Genomic DNA, 23,586 nt, shown 5'->3' with positions numbered 1-23,586 from the left:
CACATTTTTTACATTTAGACAGATTTGCTTTAAACTTTATACAGGTTAGGCTAACTGCACATTTGAGCTGTAAACTGACTGGTGCTTTCAAACTCTCAAAACCTGAGAACATCTATCGGATTGTCTTGTTTTTATCCGAAAAGCACTAATAGCAAATTAATATATTATATATATATATATATATATATATATATATATATATATATATATATATATATATATATATACACATATATATATATATATACACATAGATATATATATATATACACATATATATATATATATACACATATATATATATATACACACATATATATATATATATACACATATATATATATATATATATATATATATATATATATATATATATATATATATATATATATATATATATACACATATATATATATATATACACATATATATATATATATATTATATATATATATATATATATTTCGCTTTGGGGAAATCTCTCTAAGTTGTATTTACTACAAAATGTGTTTTAAAACCATTTTGGCCAATATTCCAATTCCAATATTTGCCTATATCTTGTTTGATATAATGCCAAATATCCTTCTAAAACTAGCACTACCACATTAGGTATTTTCTTACATCACAAAATCATAATGTTTCCTTAAAATTAGTCAGATGCATCATTTCCTGAGGTATTTCTTCTCGTTCTTGCTCTGGAAGTGTAATATCTCTCTTAGAACAGATCCTTAACATCCTTGCATCTGTGTAAAGCATATCATCCAAGGGGACAGAGTAAGAGGATATGGTTGACTTAAGTAGTCCATCTTCCATGGAGCAATCCTGAGACTTCTTCTTTGATGGTGATGGGGGTGGAGGGGCCGAACAAGACCAGAAATAGGGAAGAGTCATTGTAACTAACATACCTAACAAGAGGAAACTTCCAGCAGTGATAAAAGATGCTGTGTATGTTCCAGTGTAGTCCTTCAGCCAACCTAGGAGGGAAAAAATGGAGATGGAACAATAATTTCAGTGCCAATTGTGAATTTAAAGAGCTGTATCAATTTTGTCTGCCTTTTAAAGAGGACCACTTATGCTTTTTTACATTTTTTAGTGTGTAATGTTGCTGTTTGAGCATGAAAAAGGTCAGCAAAGTTACAAAGCACAAAGTCACTCCAAAGGGAGTTCTTCTATAGATCAGTACACACTGTTTCTGAACTCCCTGAAATGCCTCCATTGTAGTCTTGAGTCTTCTTCCGGGAATGAACACGTCACAATATTCTTCATTTAAAGAAGGCATATGCAGAATAAAGGAACGAGGCCTGGTTGAGTTAGTAGTGTCTTGAAACTCAATTATGATAAGGGGCGTGACATTTCCAAAATACCGCTCAAAACCGTTGACCAATCGCAACACACTGGTCCAGCTGACCAATCAGAGCACACTGTGTTTTTGGGGCCTTCATAGAGACAGGAACTAAACAGAGTATTACTGACAGACTGAGAGAAGAGGTGCTGCATCAATGTAAATTATGTGAAAAATTATGTAGTTTTTTAATATTCAATTTCTAGTAGACCTCAAAACAAAATCAAGACTTTGTAAAAAAAAAAAAAAAAAAAATAGGTCCTCTTTAAATAAAAATATTGTGATGATCTTATGAGCTCCTACCAGACAGTGGTGCTCCCAGCAGCCCTCCAATGCTCTCAATGAGCTGCAGAAGGCCAAGGGCTCCCAGCACTCGCTCGATACCTACGATCTCCGGCACTACCGCAAAGGCCAATGGCGTCATCGCTCCTGCGCAGAACCCATAGACCACACTCACAACCAACAGTCCTGGGTAACTCGCAGCAGCAGGAATGAGCATCAGAGATAGGCCCAGTAACCCAGTCCACACCACCAGCATGTGGGGCAATCGCATTTTGCCCAGATCCGAGGCCCAACCGGAGGCTACGCGGCCCATGATGTCTGCCACACCAGTTATAGAGATTACAAAGGCTGCCTGGTACTCAGTGAAATTAATGTGACGGCTGTGGGCAACCAGATGAACGTAGGGGATGAAGTAGCCCGCATTGAAGAAGGTGATGGCCATGGTATACGTGATGAAGCCTCTGTGTGAAAGCAGGGAAAGCTCAAAGCACTCGTAGATACGGGAGCGTAAAAAAGACCATCTGTTGAGGTTGGTTGAGTTTTCAGTCTGATTAAAGCACAAAAAGAAATTATTATTAGACATTATTAAATCGCTATAATATAAATATAAATAATTTTTTAAAATAAAAAATGTATAATATGTATCTATTATGTATTCCATAATTCTAATATGTATCTATTATTTATTGTTAAATACAAACTAATTGTATGACTTTCTTTCTTCTGTTGAACACACACACACATATTTTATATATTATATTATATTAATATATATATATATATATATATATATATATATATATATATATATATATATATATATATATAGATAGATAGACATTTTAAACAATGTTGGAACTAGGCTGTTGATGGTAGCCATTGACTTGTTCTAAAAGTGGAAATAAACTGCAAACAAGTGTTTAATTAAAGCTGCAGCAAGCACTTTAAGGCCTTTAAGCACATAAAAAGTTATTATATCGTATTCAGCAAGCATGTAAACATTTAGATCATAGATGGAAAAGACCATTTACAGCCAATACAGGCAATTCAGTAAGGAAAAACATGTTTTTTAAAGGTTTTTTGACAGTTATAGTGCCATGTGTTGTCCGATCTCCACCACTTTTTTGGGGTGTCCTCAGAGTGTGCCCATACATATGTGTGCCAAATTTGGTGAAAATATTTCATTTTGTTTTGAAGTTATAGACACTTATATATAATGGAGCATAAAAAATGACCCATGAAAGACTTTGATAGGATTTTTTGCCACTTATCAAAATTTTGACATTTGGGCTTTAACGGTTAGTAAACCAACTTAGGTTCTGCGTTTCCTACGCTGGATTCGCCTCGATCGGACTAACGGTTTCGAAGATATTCGCAAAAGTTTTTTAAGCGTTAAATTGCAACTAAGCACAAACCATAAGGTGAAACCTACCATATTTGGTATCGTTGGACTCGGCAAGGATTCAGGAGTCTAAAGATGTTACTCCCGTGAAAATAAGTCAGACTCATCCAAAGTTATATATTTTCATCTAAAACCATTAAAAGCATAGTTTTTTCACAATTATAGCGCCACCTATTGTCCGATTTACACGAAACTTGGCATGCTTCTTTAGAGTCAAATGCTGCATGTGCTCACCTAAGTTCTGAGTTTTTGTTTAGGTTTTATAGGCTTTTGGGTATATTTAGCCACACCCATTTTTTAAATGACGCAGTTATAGTGACCCAAAGGGAAAAGTTCAACTTTTTTTGGATAATTATTGATCTAGAGTGTCCATAGAATTGTCCTACACTGATTTAGTTCCGATCGGGCAAAAAACCTAGGACTAGTTCACAAAAGTAGGTTTTTCACATATTTGCGAATGATTAATGAATGATTTGATTGACAGCATTGGTTCTTGAGGCAAAGTTGTTCAGCATGAGGATATCTATCAAATGATATGCATATAGTGTGGTTTTGTGACACACCACGTGATTACCGTTAGCGCCAACTTGTGGCCGATTTCTTTCAAAATTCTTACAGACCTCTAAGACCATGAGTCAAACATGCCCATCGAGTTTCGTTCCGATCGGCCTCCGTTAACCTGGTCTAATAGGTGCTCAAAATTCATTGGCCGATGGCGGCCATGTTATTTGAGATACACCGATGTCTTCAAAATCATGCCCCCTTGGACAAAGACACTGCATGCCAAATTTCAAGTGAATCGGACTAACAGTTGCATAGTTGCAGCCATTTTTATGTTTTTTTTTCAAGTTACAGCACCACCTAGTATCCAATCGATGCGATTTTTTTATCGTGACCAAAAATTGAGCCCATACATATGTGTACCGAGACTGGTGCAAATATGTCATTTCGTTCTTTATAGCCATTTTAGTAAAAGTGGCTCCAGCCATAACATACGTTTTGGCGCCCCTTAGCAACCCTGAATCAAAATTTCAACTTTTTTTGGATCATTTTTGATAGTCAGACTCCATAGAACATTTCTGCACTGGTTTGGTTCCGATCGGGCAAAAAAACCTAGGACTAGTTCGCAAAAGTAGGTTTTGGACAAAATTCAAAATGGCAAAAAAAAATTTCATACCGGAAATGAAATCAGAGATATACGACATATATGTATATATGTTCGACAGGGACTCAGCTTTCCAATGATATAAGACACTTGAGTCTGTGACACACGGTTTAGAAGTTATAATCCGTTTCGCGCATTTGATCGCTGTAGCGCCACCTATTGGTCAATTTTGGTCATACTTTGTCAACCTCTCCTCGATTTTTGTACTATCATTTGACTTACGGTTTAGGCTGCATGATGCGTTTTACGGCGGAAGAAAAAAAAAAATCCTTACAATTACTTTGTGTTTGAACCCCTAATAATAAAAATCAGGACAATTACAATAGGGTTTCATTTGTAGTTACTTTAATTGATTTTTTTATTTATTTATTTGTTTGTTATTACCATGTATGTTCAAAACTGTAATTTTTCTCACACACACACACAAACACACATACACAAAATGGTCGCAACATTTCACCAAAATCAAAATTGAATAGGCTACATTTAGTCAAAACCTCATGTCATAAAAATATGAAGTGCTATGGCTATTTAAGACAATATTGGCTGATTAGACAACAATACTGAGCTAAACTGCAAACTGTTTGCCCTCTCTCTCTTCACAGTTCCCACATCTCAGAACAGCATTTATTTGAAATTGAAATATTTATATCATTTATTTATATAATTTTATTGATTTATATATCAAAACACATACCTCGTTCACAACTTTTGGATTCCCTAGAGGTCGAATGAGAGCTCCACAAGCAATCATATTGAAGCTGAGGCCTCCGAGGATAAGCAAGGCCCCGCGCCAAGCGTAAACTTCTACTAGATATTGAAAAAGCGGGGAGAAGGCGAAAGAGGCAAGACCAACGCCTGTGAAGCCCAGGCCCATGGCTAGAGATCTCCGCATGGTGAAATACTGCATTACTGATGCAACAGTAGGAGTGAAGACCAGTGCCCAGCCTAAACCTGACACAGATAAACAGAGAGTAAGAACACAAATCAGGATCCTGAAATTGGCTAATATTAAACACAATATTTACAAGAGCATCTACCTGAAATGAATCCCATGGTCAGGTAAAGATGTAAAAGAGATGTTGCCTGGGAAGCCAGAATGAATCCCAGGCCTGAGAGGAATCCTCCCATCATAACAACTGGACGAGCTCCATACACATTACATAAAGCTGAGCCTATTGGACCTGTATGCATTGCAGACATATGTAAATAATAAGTGGCAAGACAAAATGTGTTGTTTTACCATATTGTGTTTGTTGATATAGACATATGTCATAAATGAATTTGTGCATATGAACTTACTCATTAGCTGTTGCATGGCCAACCCAATGGATGTTATCCATGACACTGCCTGAGCACTCTCATCAAAGTACAGAACAAACTCCACAAAAAAGACACCCAGACTGCGGATGATCCCAAACACCAGGGCAGAAATCACGAAAAGGGACCCCACCACCACCCAGCCCCAACCCCCATCAGGTGCCGCCATCTGCGGGGATGACTGCTGCTTTTCCTGCATCTCTTGGGACTTTTCCATCTCTGCACTGAAGAGACAGAATAAAGAAGCCATATTATACGCTTTTACAAAGTCTTAATTTTGTTTTTGGGGTCTACTAGAATAGGGTTTTTATGCTTGAAAAGTTCAAAAACACCTTATTTTTCACATATTTTACATTGTTGCAGCACCTCTCTTCACAGTCTGTCAGTAACGCTCTGTTTTGTTCCTGTCTCTATCAGTGTGCCCTGATTGGTCGGCAGGATAAGTCAACCAGTTTGGTCAACCACTTCGAGAGCATTTCTTAATGCCCCTTATCGCAACCGTGAGTTTCAACCAGGCCTCACCCATTTATTTTTGTGTATGCCTTGGGCGGGAATTATTTAAATAAGGCATTTCAAAAACAGTATTCATGATATAGAGAAAAATAGTGACTTTGCGCATTGTAACGTTGCAGACATTTTTCATGTTCAAACCAGCAACATTAAAGGTGCCCTAGAGCGTTCTTTCACAAGATGTAAGATAAGTCTAAGGTGTCCCCTGAATGTGTCTGTGAAGTTTCAGCTCAAAATACCCCATAGATTTTTTTTAATTAATTTTTTTAACTGCCTATTTTGGGGCATCCTTAACTATGCAGCGATTCAGGCTGCGGCCCCTTTAAATTGCGTGCTCCCTGCCCCCTGAGCTCTCGACTATAAAACAGTGCTCTGTGGCTAACGGCTAATGCTACACTGTTGGAGAGATTTATAAAGAATGAAGTTGTGTTTATGCATTTTACAGACTGCAAGTGTTTAATAATGTAACAGTTAGTCTTATGTTGAGATTTGCCTGTTCTTCTGAGGTGTTTTAAACAAATCAAATTTACATAAGAAGGAGGAAACAATGGTGTTTGAGACTCACTGTATGTCATTTCCATGTACTGAACTCTTGTTATTCAACTATGCCAAGGTAAATTAAATTTTTGATTCTAGGGCACCTTTAAACACTAAAAAAAGTTGATATGTAAAAAAAAGCATAAGAGGTCCTCTTTAAAGGGATACTTCACCCAAAAATGAAAATTATCCCATGATTTACTCACCCTCAAGCCATCCTATGTGTATATGACTATCTTCTTTCAGACAAACACAATCAGAGACATATTTAAAAATATCCTTAGTCCTCCAAGGTTTTTAATGGTTGTGAATGGTACCCCAAATTCTGAAGACAAAAAAAAAAAAAAAAAAAAAAATTCTCTAAGTGATCCTGGGTGGAGGAACTTCCTGTTGAAGTTCGAAGTGTTGTCAAACAAAACAGAGGCTAGCTAGACCCTAAAATCATTATTTATAAATTATTTCATACATTTTATTTTTTAGGAATAAAATGTTGTAGAAAATCAGGCAAATTACATAGGAATAAACCCCTCTGTAATAACTTTAAGAACATAGATATGAATAAAACTGTACTGTATGGTGTATGTAAAGCTGCTAAAATGGAGATTTCAGACTGAGGAGAAAAACAGTTTTTGCCTGTAGTGTCTCGCCTTAAAGGGACAGTTCACCCAAAAATTTAAATTTCCTGTTAATTTACTCACCGTCAGACCATCCAAGATGTAAGTGACTTTTTTTTTCTTCAGTAGAACAGAAAAGAAAAATTCTAGCTCAAACCATGGTCTTCAGTGATTCATATAATGTAAGTCAATTAAGTTCATTATGCGACAGAAAGCTCGCGCTGCAGACTGTCCTGAATTCGCTCAGAAAAATTGCAGAGGCTGTGGATTATAGGTAATAATGCTATAAAAAGTTTAGTTTCTTGCACAGACTGATCGTTTTGCTTCTTAAGACCTCAATGTATCGTCAGGAGCCGCGGATATAAATTTTGTTTTGTCTGCAGATGTTTGTTTTTTTATCTCAAAGTGACGGTTGCCATTGAATTTTTATTATATAATTCAACAAGGACTACGGTTTCAGCTAAAAATCTTCTTTACCGTTTTACTGAAGGAAAAAAAAAGTCTTACATCTTGGATGGCCTGAGGGTGAGTAAATTAACAGTAAATTTACATTTTTGGATGAACCATCCGTTTCAGAGAAGTAGGAGACTAAGAAAATGTCAGACAAGTGCAGGTACATAAAGGTCCTTAACCTTTTTTCACATCTACTACACAGGGTGGCGTTTCTTGGCAAATAATTTGTCTGTACTGTTCACGGTCTCTATAACTTTACCTAGAAACTAGATCTGATCACTCTGCCACAGTGCTGACAAACATCTACCGGTTTAAATTCTAAAACTAAGATGTGTTATATGCTTTTATCTGTCAGGGGTCAGTTCATGTCCTGGTCTAATTTCCTCTAACACACATACACACCAGTAGATTACTGTGATTTTGAACAAGTAAAGTTTTTAATTTAGTCCTGAAAGGATCATGAGTTGATCATAAGGTGAACTCTGACCTGTCATTATCAGTGTTTTCAAAATCTGATAGAATCAAAATCTGATCGCTCAGATCAGAATGACCGGACATCGATACATTTTTTTTTTTTTTTTTTTTTTTTTAGATATTTTTTGTTCGTTTGTTTTTTATATTTTAACAACATTGGTAGAAAATCAGGATATCAGTTTAAAATACATAAATTTGCTGTGCATAAAATAGCAATCACACTGTATATTGAAATAAAAATACTACTATTAAATACTACTACTAATACTACTATTAAAAATGTAGTAAATAATAAAATTATTTAGATTATAGGTTACACCTGCCAAAAAAGCACATTTATTATTATTATTATTATACTAAACTACTAAACTAAAATTACACTGTAAAACATATCTACTTTCATATTATATAATATATACATATTACAAAAATATTGTTATATTTGTGCATAAACTATCCAGTTAGATAATGTTTTTTTGTTTGTTTGTTTTTTAAGTTACATTGCTGGTTGATATAGGCTTGAATTTTAAATCATGGCTTTATGGCTACATGTTATACTGTGAAAAAAGGAGAGACAAACATTATTTTGCAGTTAAAGATATCCAGAAAACATGGTGGCCAATGGTCGATATGTTGGCAATATATATTTTTTATTAAAAGATTTTTATTTTACCATCATGTTTCCTTAAAATTACTAAAATGTTAACAGTTTACACTATTTTAAATGTCCAATATGCACCTACAGAAACATATATATGCCCAATAAAAAGGAATAGCAAACATAATAGCCAAAAAACAGCATGACACTTACCCTTTTGCCCTCTCTATCAATCTCCTCTGCCTTTCGCAAGTCTCCTGTCTACGCAACCCCTCATTACGTAACGCCATTATGTGTTTATATCAATTTTTTTTTATGTACATAATTAATTAAAATTTGAGGACTTTGAAATATTGTCAGGTGTTAATTTGTGCTGCTAGTGAACATTTATGATGAGAAACATTATATAAAAAAAATATGTGGAAAAATATGGAAATTAAAATGATTTTAAACATTTTATTTCGTTGCTTGATGTTAAATCTGTGTTTTAAAATACCGGTCTACATACTCGATCTCCGGATGTATAATAAACATTATATGGTAAGTTAATGTTAATAAAAAAAACGTTCACACGTAAAAATACGCCCAATGCTAATCAACCATAATGGTTTATCGTATATTAATTAGGTAAAGTTTATTATTATTATTATTATTAATTAGGTAAAGTGAGCGCAGCTCTTGTTGTATAGTGACGTAACACATCCATAGAGTTCCACTTCCTGTGCCGTTCGTCATCTCGCATTGTTGACAGTGACACCATTTATTAATACATTTATGGCGGCAATATCTATAAATGCAAATGCGAACTGATGGACTTGATCGCGCACAATGTGTTGTTATAATTACAGTCGAGGCTTATATTTTTATCGTGGTCGTACCATACATAGCCTTCACTGGCAGTAGATATGTTACAATAAAACACTAAACATTTTAGACAAAACAGTAAGCAACATTGCTGCTTACTGCATACATTTATTATACTATCATTTGTTAGTGTAAAATACCGCCACGAAAATATTACCCGTTTCAAAATGAGATTGCTTCGGGTATGTGTCCAGATCGGTCGTTACTTACCCATATCATCCCTTTTCCTTTCGAGTCATGATTAGGTCAAAGCAAATAAACATCTTTTTAAAAGCATAGACAGCCGGTAAGTGTTGGAAAGCACGTCATCCTCGATGCTGACTTTCTACTTATTCACCTGCTCTTCTTGACATGACCATTAAGAGCACGTGCCGGTTTAGTTTCAGCGAAGCTCCTCCTCCAGAGCGCGCTCACGAGCTTTCTTTCTTCAAGAATGTAGGCTACATAGATCATTCATTTATAAACTACACGTGCAGTGTTAGGTCAAGTAAGTCAATAAGAGCACATTCAGCATGCTGTCATGCATTAAACTACTGTCAGTAAAGATTAAAGGGTTAGTTCACCCACAAATGAAAATTCTGTCATTTATTACTTACCGTCATGTCGTTCCACACCCGTAAGACCTTCATTAATCTTCAGAACACAAATTAAGATATTTTTGTTCTAATCCGATGGCTCCGTGAGGCCTCCATAGGGAGCAATGTCACTTCCTCTGTCAAGATCCATAAAGGTTCTAAAACACATCTAAATCAGTTCATGTGAGTACAGTGGTTTAATATTAATATTATAAAGCGACGAGGATATTTTTGGTGCGGCAAAAAAAACAAAATAATGACTTTTTTAGTGATGACCGATTTCAAAACACTGCTTCAGGAAGCATCGGAGCATTATGAATCAGTGTATCGAATCATGAATCGGATCGCGGTTGAAACCCGCCAAACGGCTGAAATCACGTGACTTTGGCGCTCCGAACTGCAGATTCGATACAGATTCACTGTGCTCCGATGCTTCATGAAGCAGTGTTTTGAAATCGGCCATCACTAAATAAGTCGTTATTTAGTTTTTTTTTTTTGGCGGACCAAAAATATTCTCGTCGCTTTATAATATTAATATTAAACCACTGTACGCACATGAACTGATTTAGATGTGTTTTTAGTAACACCTTTATGGATCTTGACAGAGGAAGTGACATTACTCCCTATGGAGGCCTCACGGAGCCATCGGATTTGAACTAAAATATCTTAATTTGTGTTCCGAAGATTAATGAAGGTCTTACGGGTGTGGAACGGCATGAGGGTGAGTAATAAATGACAGAATTTTCATTTTTGGGTGAACTAACCCTTTAATGTTCTCTGTGGGATGAAATAAATGCCCCCTAGTGATAGTTTCCGTTAATGGTTAGAGATACATCAGTTACCAAACACTTAAAAATGCTAAAAAATGCTTTTTTTTTTTAAGTCCTCACTAACAGCCTAAGGTTGTTTACTGGTCTTACTTGGTTTAAACTGGACTATCCTTGGCTGCTGAAGAGTGGAAAATTATTTTTTTTATAAAAAATGAAATATTGAATTAATTATGTGCTGTGTATCTGGTTTAGGTAGATGGATAGATAGATAGATAGATAGATAGATAGATAGATAGATAGATAGATAGATAGATAGATAGATAGATAGATAGATAGACAGACAAAGATCTGCACATCATGTTTGCCTTTGGGTAAATCAGTTTCAATGTTTGAACTTCCATACACAACTACACATGTGGATGGACAGGCGGTGTATGTGTGTGTGTTTGCGGCAAGTTTTTGTTTAAGGCCGGAAACAGGTGCCAGTTTCTCCATTGTTTCTATTTCAGCACCACCCGTAGAGAAGTTGACACACTTTAGGGTAAATCGAGGGGTCTCAGTTGTGAGCTAATCGGAGGAAGGAAGGGCTAAGAGGTGAATTCTTTGTTCTTCTAGGCTCCAAGAATCAGATAGGCACTGAAGTTAGATTTGATATTGTAGTGAAACACTTCTGTATGCTTAGTAAGTTGACTACTTTCAGGTTTAACAATAATGAGAGACTCTCCCACTGTCCATGTGATTGTGATGAAGCAGAAGAACAGCAGACACACACACAATAACAAGAAATTAATTTAACTTTAATTTATATAAAATAGGTCTTGTCTTTGTCCAGCAAAAGAGCGCAACACAATTTTGTTCATATCATTATCCTCATTATCATCATCATCATCACTCTTTACATGTATATTAGTTTGACGAGTCCTCAACCTGCTTGGACTCTTGGAAACTATAATACACCATGAAAATCATGAAATGGTCTCTTAAACAGAGGTATTTTTAAAAAAGTTACATTGAGAGGCTAATCCTCTACAAATTTTCTTTTTGTTACTTAAACACAAATGGGCTCCAGGCCTGTTAAATTAGTACATTAAAATACTGAATAACTGGTAAATAATCATCTAAGAGGTTATATTAGAGTTGGACATTCTGGTTATTGGACCAGAATGGATTCATGAACAAAGAAGAACACTATTTAGGCAGAACAGTTAATAAAAAATAAAAAATAAATAAACAGAAATTAAAATTACCCCATATTGGTTAATAAAAATCATAACAATCTTTCTCTTCCTTTTCAAACTTGCAAAATTCCTTAATTGCACTTCCTTTTTCTTTATCTATCTTCCCTTCATAATCTTTCCAACCTTCTTGCAGAATTCCTCTTATCCACTAATCTTTACTTTCATTCACCTCTTACATCTCCTAATAAACATCTTCACGCGCTGCCACAAACCATCTTTAAATCATAACAACAAAAATATTTTTACATTCTTTCCATATGAAGCATTTTCATTTCACCTGCTTTATGTTATTGTCTTAAGGCCCATTCACAAGGACGATAACTATAATGATAAAGATAATGATAAAGTGCTAAAAATCACTCTAAATATAAAAGTCCACAGCACAACGATAAAGTCACAGTAGAACGATACTGGTGGAATCACTTTCCAAATGTTTTTTTTCCACGTTTTTGAACAATAAAAACATTGACAGCCATTCAGAATCCATACTGCTTTCAGAGCTCAAGCATTTAAAGCGACAGAAGATAAAACTGCAGCACACGCTTATAGAATAAAAAAAACGATATTTTGCGCTGGTTTGACTGCTAATATAGTCATCGTTATAGTTATCTTTATAGTTATCGCTCTTGGTGTGAACAAACCTTTAATTCCTATTCAGATGGTAATTGTTTCTCATAGAGATGACTGGAAAAATACATTTGCATAGCTCCTCAGTGATAAAACTTGAGCATCAATTTAAATGGTTTTCTGTCTTGAGTTTTATCTTTCCAAATGATGGATTTTTTTTTTTTTTTTTTTTTACCAATGTGGAAATTAGTAGAAAAAATGTTAACACAACCTCTTATTTACATAAGGTTAACATTTGACCTGGATACTTGGCCAACTAGTAAAATGATTAGCCTTGCTAATATATAATTAATTTAGTTAAAATTAACAAAAGTAATTATATAACTGTAAATATATATATCCCTAAGAAACAATTACAATCTGAACAGGGCTACGTACTTTTTTTTGACAATGATATGCACCATTTAACCTGCCACAGAAAAAGTGGCCAATATGACAACAAAATGCGTTTTGCGACAGCATAAAATATGATTAAATAGCATGAGGAACAGAAAGTATGCAAAGCAAAATAAATAATATTTTAACAAATAATAAAGATAATAGTCAGCACATCTAGTGCAGGAGTGCTACATTCTTGGAAGACTACATTCATTGGTATATTTTTAGTCAAGCTCTCCTCGAATGCAGCACTCCACCTCTTTAAACTCTTTACAATACTGTTTCATAGATCCATCAATCTTCAGCCTAAGCATTTTTGTCTTGACCTATCTGCAGAGAGAGCATATCGCTACGGTGCCTGCGATGTTTTGACTGTGCCCCTTAGCCAGCTTGTAGCAGGGTGGGTCCAGGTTGGTACGGGTCTGACAGAACCTTGTAGCGGATCTTGGTGTTGGTTATTGCGCCGTGTTTCTGTCTCAGATGGAGCCTCAGCTGACTCTTATGACGGAAGTGCAGGTGACATTTCTCACACTGGAAGACAAAATTAGAGCAGAGATTTTATTTAATTATATATGCCAACGACACACTGCTGGGAGCAAGTAAGACATGTTGCTGCTGCACAATATAGCGTACACAAATAAGCCGTAGCAGATCTATACAGGTGGAGCTGGGGAAGGTGGAGGGTTTCTGACAGCGCACTGCAACTGCTACAGCAAATGCTGACCAAGTATTTGAAAATTGAGCAGCAAGGTCATTGGCAACTAATCAGCTGTGCCCTACAGAGAATGATGTGACTGCAAGCAGATTGGGTTAAAGGATTAGTCCACTTTCAAATGAAAATTTCCTGATAATTGACTCACCCCCATGCCCTTTTTTTCTTCAGTTTTCTTCATTTTGATGAAGGTTTTTGATGAAAACATTCTAGGATTATTCTCCTTATAGTGGACTTCAATTGGCCCCAAACGGTTGAAGGTCAAAATTACAGTTTCAGTGCAGCTTCAAAGGGCTTTAAACAATACCAAACGAGGAATAAGGGTCTTATCTAGTGAAACTATTGGTCATTTTCTAAAAAAAAAATTAAAATTATTTACGTTTTAACCATAGACATCTTGAACTAGCTCTCTTCTTCTTCTTCTTCTTCTCTATTTGAATTCCGGCAGTGTAGACACTGTTAAGTGTATTACTGCCCTCCACAGGTCAAAGTTTGAACTAATTGTTATATATTTACACTAGCATATTGTATATGACAATTTAGTTCAAACTTTGACCTGTGGAGGGCAGTAATACACTTAGCAGCGGCTACACTGCTGGAGTTATTCTCCACTATGAGGACAATATTCCTGGAATGTTTTCATCAAAAACCTTAATTTCTTTTTGACTGAAGAAAGAAGGACATGGACATCTTGGATGACATGGGGGTGAGTAAATTATCAGGACATTTTTATTTGAAAGTGGACTAATCCTTTAAGTACCGATCAACCTCCACGATCTAGAGTTTCATGACAGAACTATATACAGTATATACATACATAATCCACCAGCCTGCATCATTATAATTGCTGAATGAAATTCAATACTTATTTCTTACTCATTTTGGGATGCTGATTCCAAAAGTAGTGTCTGTTTTGCTCTAGTGCATCACACTTTCTCACAAAATATGATGCGTTTCATTGCGTTTTGGCTTTGAGAACCATGTGTAAGGTGAAGAAGTCTTGTATTATTCTTTTAAAATTGCCACAAAGGCATGATTCCCCTCTTCCTCTGAGCCAGGAAGAGGGGACAGAACTATTTGTTTAATTCTCAGCCAATTTTCACAAGTATGACATTATTTTATGCCTAATCCTGGATTTCAAGGTTAGAATAATGGCCAACATCCAAACAGCGACTTTGTTTGTTGCTATGTTGTATTTATATTAAATATATATAAATGTTCAAATATACTGACGCTGTAAGGCTTCTCTCCGGTGTGGATGCGCAGGTGGCTCTTCAGCGTCTGCAGGTGGCGGAAACGTGTCCCGCAGGTGTTACATGGGTACGGCTTTTCCCCGGTGTGGATCAGAACGTGAGCACGCAGGTGAGCGACCTACAACACACATGCATTTTTCAAGAATATAATTTTAAAATAAGAATTTATATGTATATATGTGTCAAAAATAAGAATGATATATGTAATTCTGTGTAGATGTACCTGAACAAATCTGGCTCCGCATGTGTCGCAGCGGTAGGGCTTTTCTCCAGAGTGGATGCGAGAATGAGTCTTTAAATTCGCAGGCCGGTTGAACTGCGCCCCACACACATTACAGCGGTAAGGCTTGTCTCCTGGAGTCAGAGAGAGCGGAAGAGAGAAATAATAAATGAGAAAGAGGTCAGGTTATATAGAGCCTCTAAAAACATCTTAAAAAACAAACTGAAAATAAAATGTATGAAATGAAGATGCATAAAACAATTCACTAAAAGTTTTAAGATTTAAAAATATCAAATCTCAACATGAATCTCAACTGAAAGTAGATTCCACAACTACATAGTTCATCGAACTTTAGTCAACCGGCTCACCTGAGCAGGAAGGTTTTGTGTTTATGCCTTGATTTCCAGTGTAACTGAGCTGTGTGGAGAGGTTCTCAAATTTGATTGGATGTTGGCCCAATAAATGATTCGGATTGTCTATTTGGGTACAAACATAAGGACTGCAGAAACCTTTAAAAAATGAAGAGGATGAAAAGTAAGAAAAGATTGTTTATTTTTTTAAGCACATCTATTCATTGTAAAGTTAAAAGATGCTCACTGACCTTTATCCTCACTGATTGAAAGGGTCAGGGGTTGCAAACGGCGGTCCACAACATGATGGGGAGTAAAAGATATTTTTTGCTGAGATGTGTTATATGGAAGAGACAATGTTTTCCTAGAGGAAACAGAACAATGGTCAATACACTGCATTGGCAATTTTGTTAATTCCAACGTAATACATATTTTATCAGTTTCATCAGAAGTAAAAAAGTCAAAAGAGAAAAAACACACCTATTGTTCAGTCCAGGCTCCTGCCCTGTCAAAATGTTATTGGCTGTTTTAGATGAAGCTTCCATCCTTTCATTGACAAAGGGGGCATGGCTTTGTGCTTGAAGCTCTTCTCCAGGCCCCTCCTCCTTTATAGGCGTGGCGCACAGAGGGTTGAGGACAATATACTTGTACTTCTTCCAGTTACAGGCCTTTGGGTCAGGAGTAGGCTTACATTCAGATCGCTTCTGTATGGATGAAACATTACAATTAGATCATGTTCACACAGCAGCAGAATACAGTTGTCAGTCCTGTATTTGAGTCCTGTTTAAGGTTCAGTGTGTAAATTTTGCGAATTGCAACCAACGGTTCAGTCCACCGCTCACCCCTCCCTTTCGAAGCACATAGAGAAGCTACGGTGGCCGACACAGGACAAAGATGTCGTTGTTTGAGACAGCAGAGAGTAGCCAGTCAAGCAATGAGGTTTCTTTACAAAGACAAATTAAGAAATGTATCTTCTAATAAACAAGACACCCATTACTACTTCTTCTTCATGCATATTCAATGTAGTGACGATGCAAGCTGCCTCTAAAAACACCAACGAAGAAGAAGAACAACATAATGATGAAACACTCTGTAGAGCAGTTTGTCCGTTTAGGGCTACTGTAGAAACATGGCGGCGACTTCCAAATAAGGGGACCCGCGGTGTATGTAGATAGAAATGGCTCATTCTAAGGTAATAAAAACATAATGGTTCATTAGGTAAGGTCTTTATACACTACTGAAAACATAGTTAAGTATATTATATTGTATTTCTGTCAATAGATCCTCCTAAATATTACACACTGGTCCTTTATTATGGTTGCGTTCGCACACAGTATGGTTATTTACGGGAGTGACAACCGCTTTCTATGAAAACCCGCGCTGTGTAAAAGAAACCGGACTGGACAACTAGTTGTTTGTCACGTCATACAGTGTGAGAGAGTCGCTCTGCACTGCACTAATGCGTGTTAATTATGCGTTGCAGTTCTCGGGAATTGTTTGGATCATAGGAAGTTGGGCATTTCTAACTAAATGGAGGCAGATCTGAATGCCGGTTTGCAGTCAGTTGTGGAGGATATTTAGTCCTTCCCTCTGCTGCGACACTTGTTTCATGTGCAGGGGAGGGGAGGTTAATGTATTTGATTGAAGATTATGGTAGCACATGAATTTAAATAATAATAATGTGCACAGATAAATAATTTATAAACATGCACACCTTTAGTTGAGGAGAGAGACTGCAGCCGCTGGACTCAGCAGGTGAGTTGGGCTGCCCGCTGGAATGGGAAGGACTGTCTGGGGATGGTGTGGAGGGAGTTAGAGGTGACGTTTCCTCTAATTTTAGGGTCTGAGTCCCTGGATCCAGCGAGGCAAAGCTCTCACTTGGAACCCTGTAGATACAGTTGATGCACTTTATGGTTTTTTGATTATCATTTTTGAGATGGGATATAGTGGAAGTGTCACATGTATTCAAACACAAGATATTAGACATTCCCTCTATATCCCTTTTACCTGGCTCGGTCTGGGATAGGATCTTCTGCCTCAGCAGCAGGCCTGGAGGGGGAGGAGAAGATGGTAGGATGAGCAGGCGGTGACCTTCCACCGAGGGGCGCTCTGGAGGCTGGCTCCATCAAAGAGGGACTCACAGTGATCCTTTCACTGCAGAGAAAAAACAACAACTTTTGGTCTATTTATGCAAATAGTTCAAACAAACATTTATGAAATCATGGAAATGAGATGAGAGGCAAAAATATATTTCAAAACTATTGCGTGTCCCCAAGAAACTTTGCATTTGCTTGCAAAAACGATTGCATTCTCCTGAGAAACTCTGCTTTTTTCTTAGTGTGGCTAACATTTTAATAATCTAAAGAACCTTTTTCCACTATAAAGAACCTTTTGTGCAATGGAAAGGTTCCATGGATGTTAAAGGTTCTTCTTGGAACCATAAATGCCAATCATTATTTTCAAGAGTGTACAGGTTAGTTGTTGTATCACATTGCTGCTTATTGGCACAAAGTTGAGCTCTGTTTAAATCTGTAGCATTGTCACTCATGTCACAGAAACTGTTGCAACGTTTTTCACTGCAAATTGCTGTCAGTGTTCTGTGTCCGCTACCTTCTCTGCTTTGGTCTTCAGTCTCACCTGTGCTGAATAAATGCTCGGCAGGTGTCTGCGACATGCTCCATCTGCAGGTAGGTGGCAGCGGTGAGCACTCCAGATACCGTCCGGGGCGTGAGTGGGAGGCAGGAGGTGTACATGAAGTCCAGCAGCAGGGACACGCTCCCTGCATCCAGCTCCTCCGGCAGGGCAAGAGAAAACCCCCGCTCACCACAAGCACCGGCTGCTCGCCGAGAGAACAGAGTATAGAAGAATCCACTGTGGAAAAACAGATATGTTTATTTAGGTGTAAGAGAAAGTAACGAATGTGGAATAAAACACTTTATTCAAAAGAAAAAGTTTAACGATAGAAACCGTGGAAGATCTTAATAAAAGAAGCAAAGTTTCAACAGACTGCAAACTCTGACAAACATGGAAGCCCATTTCCAAATCAAAATAATGACAAAATTGTGAAATTATTTCAACTAAAAGCCATATATATGACATAAAATTGTCATTATGACATAAAAAATAGAAATTATGACTTGTCATAATTATGACATAAAAAAGTTCTATTTTTTAAAAGTTTTTCTAATTCTATCTTTAAAAGTCATTAAAAGGTCATCATTTTGACTTTTATCTCATAATTTAGACATCTCAATTATGAGTTAAAAAACCTTTTATATCATAATTATGATTTTTTTTTGTATCAAAAATTCTAAATTATGAGAAAAAATTTGAAATTATGAAAAAGTCATAATCATGACATTAAAAAATTAAAATTATGACATAAAAAGTAAAAATTCTAGCTTTAAATGTCATAAATAGTCAATTTTGACTTATATCTCATAATTTTGACTTTTTTTATCTAAATTATATTCAAAATTGACAAAGTCAAACATTTTTGTCATAATTTTGACCTTTTATGTCATAATTATGACTTATGTAAAAAAATTCTAAATTATAAGAAAAATTTTAGTTATGAGAAAATATAAATTATGACTTAAAAGTCATTAAAAAGTTAAGATTGACATAAAAAGTCGAAATTCTGGCTTTAAATGTCATAAATAGTCATTATTTTGACTACTGACAAGTCATAATATTATTTTTTTAGTCTCAGTATTATGATTTATTGTCATAACTTTGATTTAGTATGTCAATTTTTACTTTTTAATCTCATAATTATGATTTACCATTTCAAATTATGACACTTTATGTAATTATTTCAATGTCATAATTTTGACCTTTTATGTCATAATTATGACTTATGTAAAAAAAATTCTAAATTATAATAAAAATTTTAATTATGAGAAAATATAAATTATGACTTAAAAGTCATTAAAAAGTTAAGATTGACATAAAAAGTCGAAATTCTGGCTTTAAATGTCATAAATAGTCATTATTTTGACTACTGACAAGTCATAATTTCAATTTTTTAGTCTCAGTATTATGATTTATTGTCATAACTTTGATTTAGTATGTCAATTTTTACTTTTTAATCTCATAATTATGATTTACCATTTCAAATTATGACGCTTTATGTAATTATTTCAATGTCATAATTTAGACTTTTTTTGTCAAACAAGTCAAATTATTACTTAGTATGTCATAATTTCGACTTTTATGTCATAATTTGAATATTTACGCCATAAATTAGATTTTTTATGTCAAAATTATGGTTTACCAAAGCATTATTCCCCCACCCACCCCCTTTTTGTGGCGGAAATGGGCTTCCATACAGAAGCTTATCTGCTGTAATACAAACTTGTGAAACAAAAGATGTGTGCCGCGGGGCTAATGATCTCATGCAGGAGTGATCTAACTGTCTTCGAACAAAGGCAAGTCTTGGCACAAACAGGAAAAATGACCGAGGGGGGCAGGAAAGAAGAAGTGAGGGAGGGTGGAAGAAAGTGAATGTCTGTGCATCCTGGCACTCCCTGATGACCAACCTGCATGCGATGAGCACGGCGCAGTGGGCGCGCAGCGTGGTGTTGCCCACGAGCAGCGTGGCGTCTGTAAGGATGTCCCGATGCCGCAGTTCATTTAAGTTCAACAACACGTCCTTAGAGTGGCGGGTGAACTCCTTAATGTAGCCTTTCACCTCCATCACATGGGCGGCTGCAGTTTGCTCGGAGGGGCTTCTGTGTTCTTCTTCCATCTGCATTAATTTACCTGTTTTGATAAAAATATAGCAAACTTTATTTTATTTATTTATTTATTTTTCCAAAAAAATTAAGCTCCACAGATAATATTTTGCAGTAGTATATTCCAGTTAGCAAGAAGTCTATTGAAATAATTAAAATATGTTTTGATATTTATTAATAATATTATAATTTAATATGTATAGTTATAATAGATATAAACCAAAGCCAAGGTTAATTAAATAACTAATAGTCTAGTTATTTGAATTATGGTCCTGTGAATCTTTATAGTTATCATAAAATATGTTTAGTAAACATAAGAACATTTTACCTGGCAAAATGAGATTCAGAAGCATCTATTTGGGGAGGCCAGCTCCCTACTCGTACCTGCCATTAAAAAATAAACAGAATAAATCATTCTAACCCTATGCACCAAGTTTAATAGCAAATAAAAAAAGTACAAAAAGCATTAAAAAATGTCATTTTATGAACAACTTCATTGTCATTGATACATTCAAGTGTACCAGTACCAGAATCGTTCTGCAAAACCATGAAATATCATACACAATACAATTGTGAAGCACTGACTATTGCATTAGTCCAGTTAGTAGTGAAAATATTTACTGAGAAAATCAGTAAAACTTTATAAAAATTATTTGTTAAAAGTATCATAATAATAAAAAAATAACTGCAGGATTTGAGAACAGTGACAAAATTACCACATTGTCATTCATTCATTTGTATTTTCCCTGCAAGGGCCTCAACCCATGAAAGTTATGAAACCTTATTCATAACACCTCCTTATCTGAGTAAGGATGCATCAAAGTAATTTTGCAGGTGGTTTGAGCAAAACAATCAAAAAGTATAATCCAAAGCATCACATTTTTGAGGAACTAAACAAAATCTATACAATCTTCGGTAACACTTTATTTTACAGTGCCGTAGTTACATGTTACTACATGTACTTACTATAGTAATAACAGTAAATTATGCATAATTACAAGTAACTAAACCAAACCGTAACCCTAACTGTAACTCTATAGTAAGTACATGTAGTTAATTAATAGTACTCAGTACTTATTTGAGTAATTACAATGTAACTACGGCGCTGTAAAATAAAGTGTAACCAAATCTTCTAGATGCATAAAAAAGATTGAATTGAGAACTCACCCCGACCAGCAGGGACGAGAACACACACCGCCCTGTTCTTACAGCCCCTCTCTTCTGATCCCAGTTTCAAACAAGCCGCACACACGATCAAGACTCTCTCACTCAAACGTGTCTCTGAAAAACTGACCAGTCTGACCTAAGAGAGAGTATCCTTTATAAGGCTGTGCAGGAAGTCTCATTCAGTCAGGGTGTTTATTTCCTGTGTTAGTTAAGCTGCTTTTTCACACTGCTCCTAGGTCAGTTTTGTGGCGCTTCTTATAATGACCGAATGAGGGCTCCAGATGGTCTCGGATCAGGGGGGGAAAACACCAACCTGAATCCTCCTCTCCACCTTCCTTATTCTGCCCACGCGCTGGAAGCTCAGCGGGTAAAGGCTCCAGGCCCCCATGTGTCAGTATTTATAGTTGTGTATTAGAGCCCTTTTGTGTTTAATGATGACAGGAAAGTGGGTAGAGTGCTTTTTGATGCATGGTGCGTGTGTTTTGTAAATGTTTGTATGGATGTGGAGAATCCAGGGAATGTAGGTTTGTGTGTTAGAGTGCGTCGGGTGTGTTGGCCTGCGTGGGCTTATGTGCATTGTCAACGGGTCAGAAGTCCTGTCAACACTGTCCAGGAGTTCAGCTAACCAAAGCAAACTCGCATGACCCGGTGTCTGTCCAGGACAAGGGAAATGGTCTCAGAGGAAGTTTGTGCAAATACATAAACTTCATGCTTATGGTTTGCCATAAGGATCATCTGACAAGCTTGTGTTCAATGAAGGCAAACTTAAGATCAGATTAGGACTGTGCAATCTAATGCTGCAAAATGTATTTTTAAGTGAACATCATACTATTGTCAGCTAAATTTTTATATATATATATTGGTTGGTCCCCCATGTGCTTGACTTGGCATTGGACTCTACAAGACCCCTGAAGGTGTCCTGTAGACGTTAGGAGCAGATCCTTCAAGTCCTGTAGGTTGTGAGGTGAAGCCACTGTGGATCGAACTTGTTGGTGCAGCACATCCCATAGATGCTCGATTGGATTGAGATCTGGGGAAGTTTGAAGGCCAGTGCAACACCTTGAACTCTTCATGTTCCTGAAACCATTCCTGAACAATGTGTGCAGTGTGGCAGGGTGCATTATCCTTCTGGAAGAGACCACATCCACTAGAGAACACCATTGTCATGAAGGGGTGTACCTGTAACAGTCTTTAGGTAGGTGGCACATGTCAAATTGGTGTCCACATGAATGGCCGGACCAGGGTTTCCCAGCAGAACATTGCCCAGATCATCACACTCCCTCCACCAGCTTTTTATTGTCCCACATTGATCCAGCCATTACTTCCCCAGTACACGGTCCAATGTGATGTAAAAGAAAATGGGACTTATTGGACCAGGCGACCATCTTCCATTGCTCCAAGGTCCAGTTTCAATGTTTGCGTGCCCATTGTAGGTGCTTTCGATGGTGGACAGGGCTCATCATAGGCACTCTGATAGGTCTGCAGCTATGCAGAATATGATACACTTTGTGTTGTGACACATTCCTCCCATAACCATCATTACAATTTTGTGTGACTTTTTATATATATTAGGGCTGTCAGTTGATTAAAAATTTTAAGCGAATTAATTACATACTCTGTGATTAATTAATCTAAATTAATCGCATACGTAATTTTTGCTGTGAACGTATTAAATATTTCAATTCAAATGAATCAATGCAGGGTTTTTCCTGGGTCAACAATGGTCTTCGGTGGTGACAGACATGGTCATCCACACAAACAGCAAAAACTGCCCTACCCACGTGATCTGCGAGCCCGATACTGACAATAAAGTACTCTCACTCTCACTGTAATTCTTTCTTGCCCTTTTTGCAAAAAAAAAGGTGATTTTATAGCTTTGTAAGAGAAGATGCTTTTTTGCTAAACCTGAAAAGTATTAAAAAGTAGCATTTAGAAGTTATATTAACTAATAATATAATTTTCTACCATATACAATTGAATGCACCTAGCTAACAACAAC

At 36.3% G+C, this 23,586-nt stretch overlaps 2 protein-coding genes across 3 annotated transcripts; both read right to left on the bottom strand.

The window, feature by feature from the left end:
• Positions 1 to 469: 469 nt before the first annotated feature.
• slc16a13 (solute carrier family 16 member 13) lies at positions 470 to 9,930 on the bottom strand. Of its 2 annotated transcripts, none has more exons than XM_067400489.1 (6): positions 9,772 to 9,930; positions 5,494 to 5,735; positions 5,232 to 5,375; positions 4,889 to 5,145; positions 1,646 to 2,171; positions 470 to 974 (listed from the first exon to the last, which is right to left on the bottom strand). In XM_067400489.1, the coding sequence occupies exons 2-6, from the start codon at positions 5,726 to 5,728 to the stop codon at positions 631 to 633; spliced, it is 1,506 nt and encodes a 501-aa protein (XP_067256590.1). In that variant the 5' UTR covers positions 5,729 to 5,735; positions 9,772 to 9,930; the 3' UTR covers positions 470 to 630. The 2 variants fall into 2 exon arrangements, with proteins under 2 accessions (XP_067256590.1, XP_067256591.1); XM_067400490.1 differs by lacking the exon at positions 9,772 to 9,930 and adding an exon at positions 6,765 to 6,988.
• A 1,801-nt stretch (positions 9,931 to 11,731) lies between these two features.
• bcl6b (BCL6B transcription repressor) lies at positions 11,732 to 21,710 on the bottom strand. Its single transcript, XM_067400479.1, has 12 exons — positions 21,588 to 21,710; positions 20,749 to 20,804; positions 20,226 to 20,448; positions 18,322 to 18,555; positions 17,692 to 17,838; positions 17,399 to 17,570; positions 16,165 to 16,388; positions 15,936 to 16,048; positions 15,703 to 15,843; positions 15,338 to 15,468; positions 15,095 to 15,232; positions 11,732 to 13,680 (listed from the first exon to the last, which is right to left on the bottom strand). The coding sequence occupies exons 2-12, from the start codon at positions 20,771 to 20,773 to the stop codon at positions 13,531 to 13,533; spliced, it is 1,698 nt and encodes a 565-aa protein (XP_067256580.1). The 5' UTR covers positions 20,774 to 20,804; positions 21,588 to 21,710; the 3' UTR covers positions 11,732 to 13,530.
• Between the last annotated feature and the right edge of the window lie 1,876 nt (positions 21,711 to 23,586).

This window comes from Chanodichthys erythropterus, chromosome 11 (genome assembly GCF_024489055.1).
Source record: "Chanodichthys erythropterus isolate Z2021 chromosome 11, ASM2448905v1, whole genome shotgun sequence".
Lineage (NCBI taxonomy): Eukaryota > Metazoa > Chordata > Actinopteri > Cypriniformes > Xenocyprididae > Chanodichthys > Chanodichthys erythropterus.
This window is presented reverse-complemented; position numbering and strand designations above follow the sequence as displayed.

Bases quoted from the DNA above. Each gene is read 5' to 3' on its own strand.
- slc16a13 (XM_067400489.1), bottom strand. From the start codon at position 5,728: ATGGAAAAGTCCCAAGAGATGCAGGAAAAGCAGCAGTCATCCCCGCAG. The intron at 5,146-5,231 runs GTAGATGCTCTT...TATCTGTGTCAG, and splicing joins GACCATGGGATTCATTTCAG to GTTTAGGCTGGGCACTGGTC. The intron at 975-1,645 runs GTAGGAGCTCAT...TTTCCCTCCTAG, and splicing joins GCTGGGAGCACCACTGTCTG to GTTGGCTGAAGGACTACACT.
- bcl6b (XM_067400479.1), bottom strand. From the start codon at position 20,773: ATGCTTCTGAATCTCATTTTGCCAG. The intron at 15,844-15,935 runs GTCAGTGAGCAT...CATTTTTTAAAG, and splicing joins TTCAATCAGTGAGGATAAAG to GTTTCTGCAGTCCTTATGTT. The intron at 13,681-15,094 runs GTCAGTATATTT...TTTGTCTTCCAG, and splicing joins CCGGAGAGAAGCCTTACAGC to TGTGAGAAATGTCACCTGCA.